The sequence below is a fragment of the Piliocolobus tephrosceles genome, chromosome 11, assembly GCF_002776525.5.
Source record: "Piliocolobus tephrosceles isolate RC106 chromosome 11, ASM277652v3, whole genome shotgun sequence".
NCBI lineage: Eukaryota > Metazoa > Chordata > Mammalia > Primates > Cercopithecidae > Piliocolobus > Piliocolobus tephrosceles.
Window position 1 is genome coordinate 103,028,925 of NC_045444.1, and position 2,025 is coordinate 103,030,949.

The 2,025-nt window shown below is 47.7% G+C and overlaps 1 protein-coding gene across 1 annotated transcript; it reads right to left on the minus strand.

The window, feature by feature from the left end:
- Positions 1-242: 242 nt before the first annotated feature.
- On the minus strand, positions 243-1,358 carry LOC111548312 (ribose-phosphate pyrophosphokinase 1). The gene has a single exon (XM_023220679.2). It carries the CDS (start codon positions 1,248-1,250, stop codon positions 294-296), a length of 957 nt encoding a protein of 318 aa, XP_023076447.2. The 5' UTR covers positions 1,251-1,358; the 3' UTR covers positions 243-293.
- Positions 1,359-2,025: the final 667 nt, after the last annotated feature.

The window sequence follows — 2,025 nt, forward strand, 5'->3', positions numbered from 1 at the left end:
CTCACACAACATCCTCAAAAGTCTGAAATCTTGCAGCAGCTGAGCTATAGTTAAAGCTGCAAGGCTCACAGAATTATCAAGGAAGCCAGAATGAGATAATGCAGGTAGGAAGTCCCAGCAGTTAATCTCAATCTGTTTTTCCCCAATTCGGATAAGCTCTAATATACCTGATGTGGGATGTAGAAAGCTACACTGGAGCAAGCCGGGTCTTCTGCTGAATTTGTCATCAAATACCAAGGGGAAACAAGAGGTAGGGTGGATTTTATTCTCAAAAAGCCTCAGAAGTTACTGTATTATAAAGGGACATGGCTGAATAGGTAAGAAACAGATTCTCCATTGTGAGTTCTCCTGATGGCTTCTGCAAGGATCATAGAGATGTCAATCACCTGTATTTTGGAGCAATGCTTCATCTTGTCCTCCTGAGGTATGGTATTGGTGACTACTACTGCCTCAAAGCATGCATTGTTGATGCGAGAAATAGCCGGACCGGAGAAGATTCCATGAGTCAAGATGGCATAAACTCTGGTGGCTCCAGCTGAGAGAAGTTTGTCAGCCGCATGGCAGATTGTGCCACAAGTGTCAGCCATGTCATCCACAAGGATGGCCACCCGATCCTTCACATCTCCCACAAGCACCATGCGGTCCACTTCATTGGCCTTCTTCCGCTCTTTGTGAATCAAGGCAAAGTCCACATTCAGCCTGTCTGCAATGGAGGTCACTCTCTTAGCTCCACCAGCATCAGGTGAGACAATAGTGCAGTTCCTCCACTCAGAGATATTCTCCCTTATCCACTTTAGGACAGCCGGCTCTGCATACAAATTGTCTACTGGGATATCAAAAAAGCCCTGAATTTGAGAAGCATGTAGGTCCATAGTGATAATATGATCTGCACCTGCTACAGATAGCATATTTGCAACAAGCTTGGCTGAGATTGGTGCCCGGCTCTTATCTTTCTTATCCTGCCGGGCATAAGGGAAGCATGGGTTGACTGCAGTAACCCGGCTGGCTGAAGCAATCTTGCAGGCATTAATCATGATCAAAAGCTCCATTAAATTGTCATTGATTTCGCCACAACCACTCTGAACGATGTAGACATCCTCTCCACGTACACTTTCACCGATTTCCACACAGGTCTCCTGGTTGCTGAATTGCTTAGTCACCACCTTTCCTAGCTCCAGGCCCAGGCGGTCAGCAATTTTCTGAGATAAGTCCTGGTGGGAGCTGCCGCTGAAGATTTTGATATTCGGCATCCTGGCCAACTACCCTAAGCACTCCGCTAAGCGATCACGGATGCTGCAGAGACGGGAACCGAAGTCGGCCAGAGACTCAATACTAAGCGCTTTGTGTTGCTACTCCGCCATCTTTGCCCATGGTTTCTTAGGGTCATTGCAAGTGTGTCTTTGCTGACCCCTCTGTAGATGTGGCGACAGGTCCTTCTTCCTCTGCACGTCCATACAGAGCCTAACATCGGTTTCTGGATTCAGGTAACTGCCACGTTCTAGCTCATCAGGGATGAGCCTCGTGTGACCCAAAGCCCATTCCCAGTTCCACAAATGAGGGATCCTCCATCTTTAGTTCCCCCCATGGCAATATGTACCTCCTGATGTTTCTCTTGTAGCAGGCAGCCAATCAAAGGTGGCTGAAAAAAAATGATTGGCCTTTTGTGTGGGTTAAATTTGCATAAAATTCCATTAGGGAATTGCCATTCTCATAGACAGTGTGGTCAGTAACACAGTCTCTCTCCCCAGTGGTTTGGCCATTCCTCTCCTTGACGGTGGCAAGACACTGGCCTGAGAGACCAGGAGCTACTCCACCACCAGCAGCTGCAAGGCCTTGGGTGGGAATTTCCCTCTCTGGGCTTTGCTTTTCTTCTCTGCAAAACAAGGGCTTGAAAGAGCCAATCTCTCAACCCCTGTTCAATTTCTGAAATGATTTAATCCAGTGGTTCCCTTCCATTGCTGCAGTGATGTTAAGAAAGCTGGCTGGAGAGCCAGGTGGGCTGGCTTCCAATGCTAGTTCTGCCAT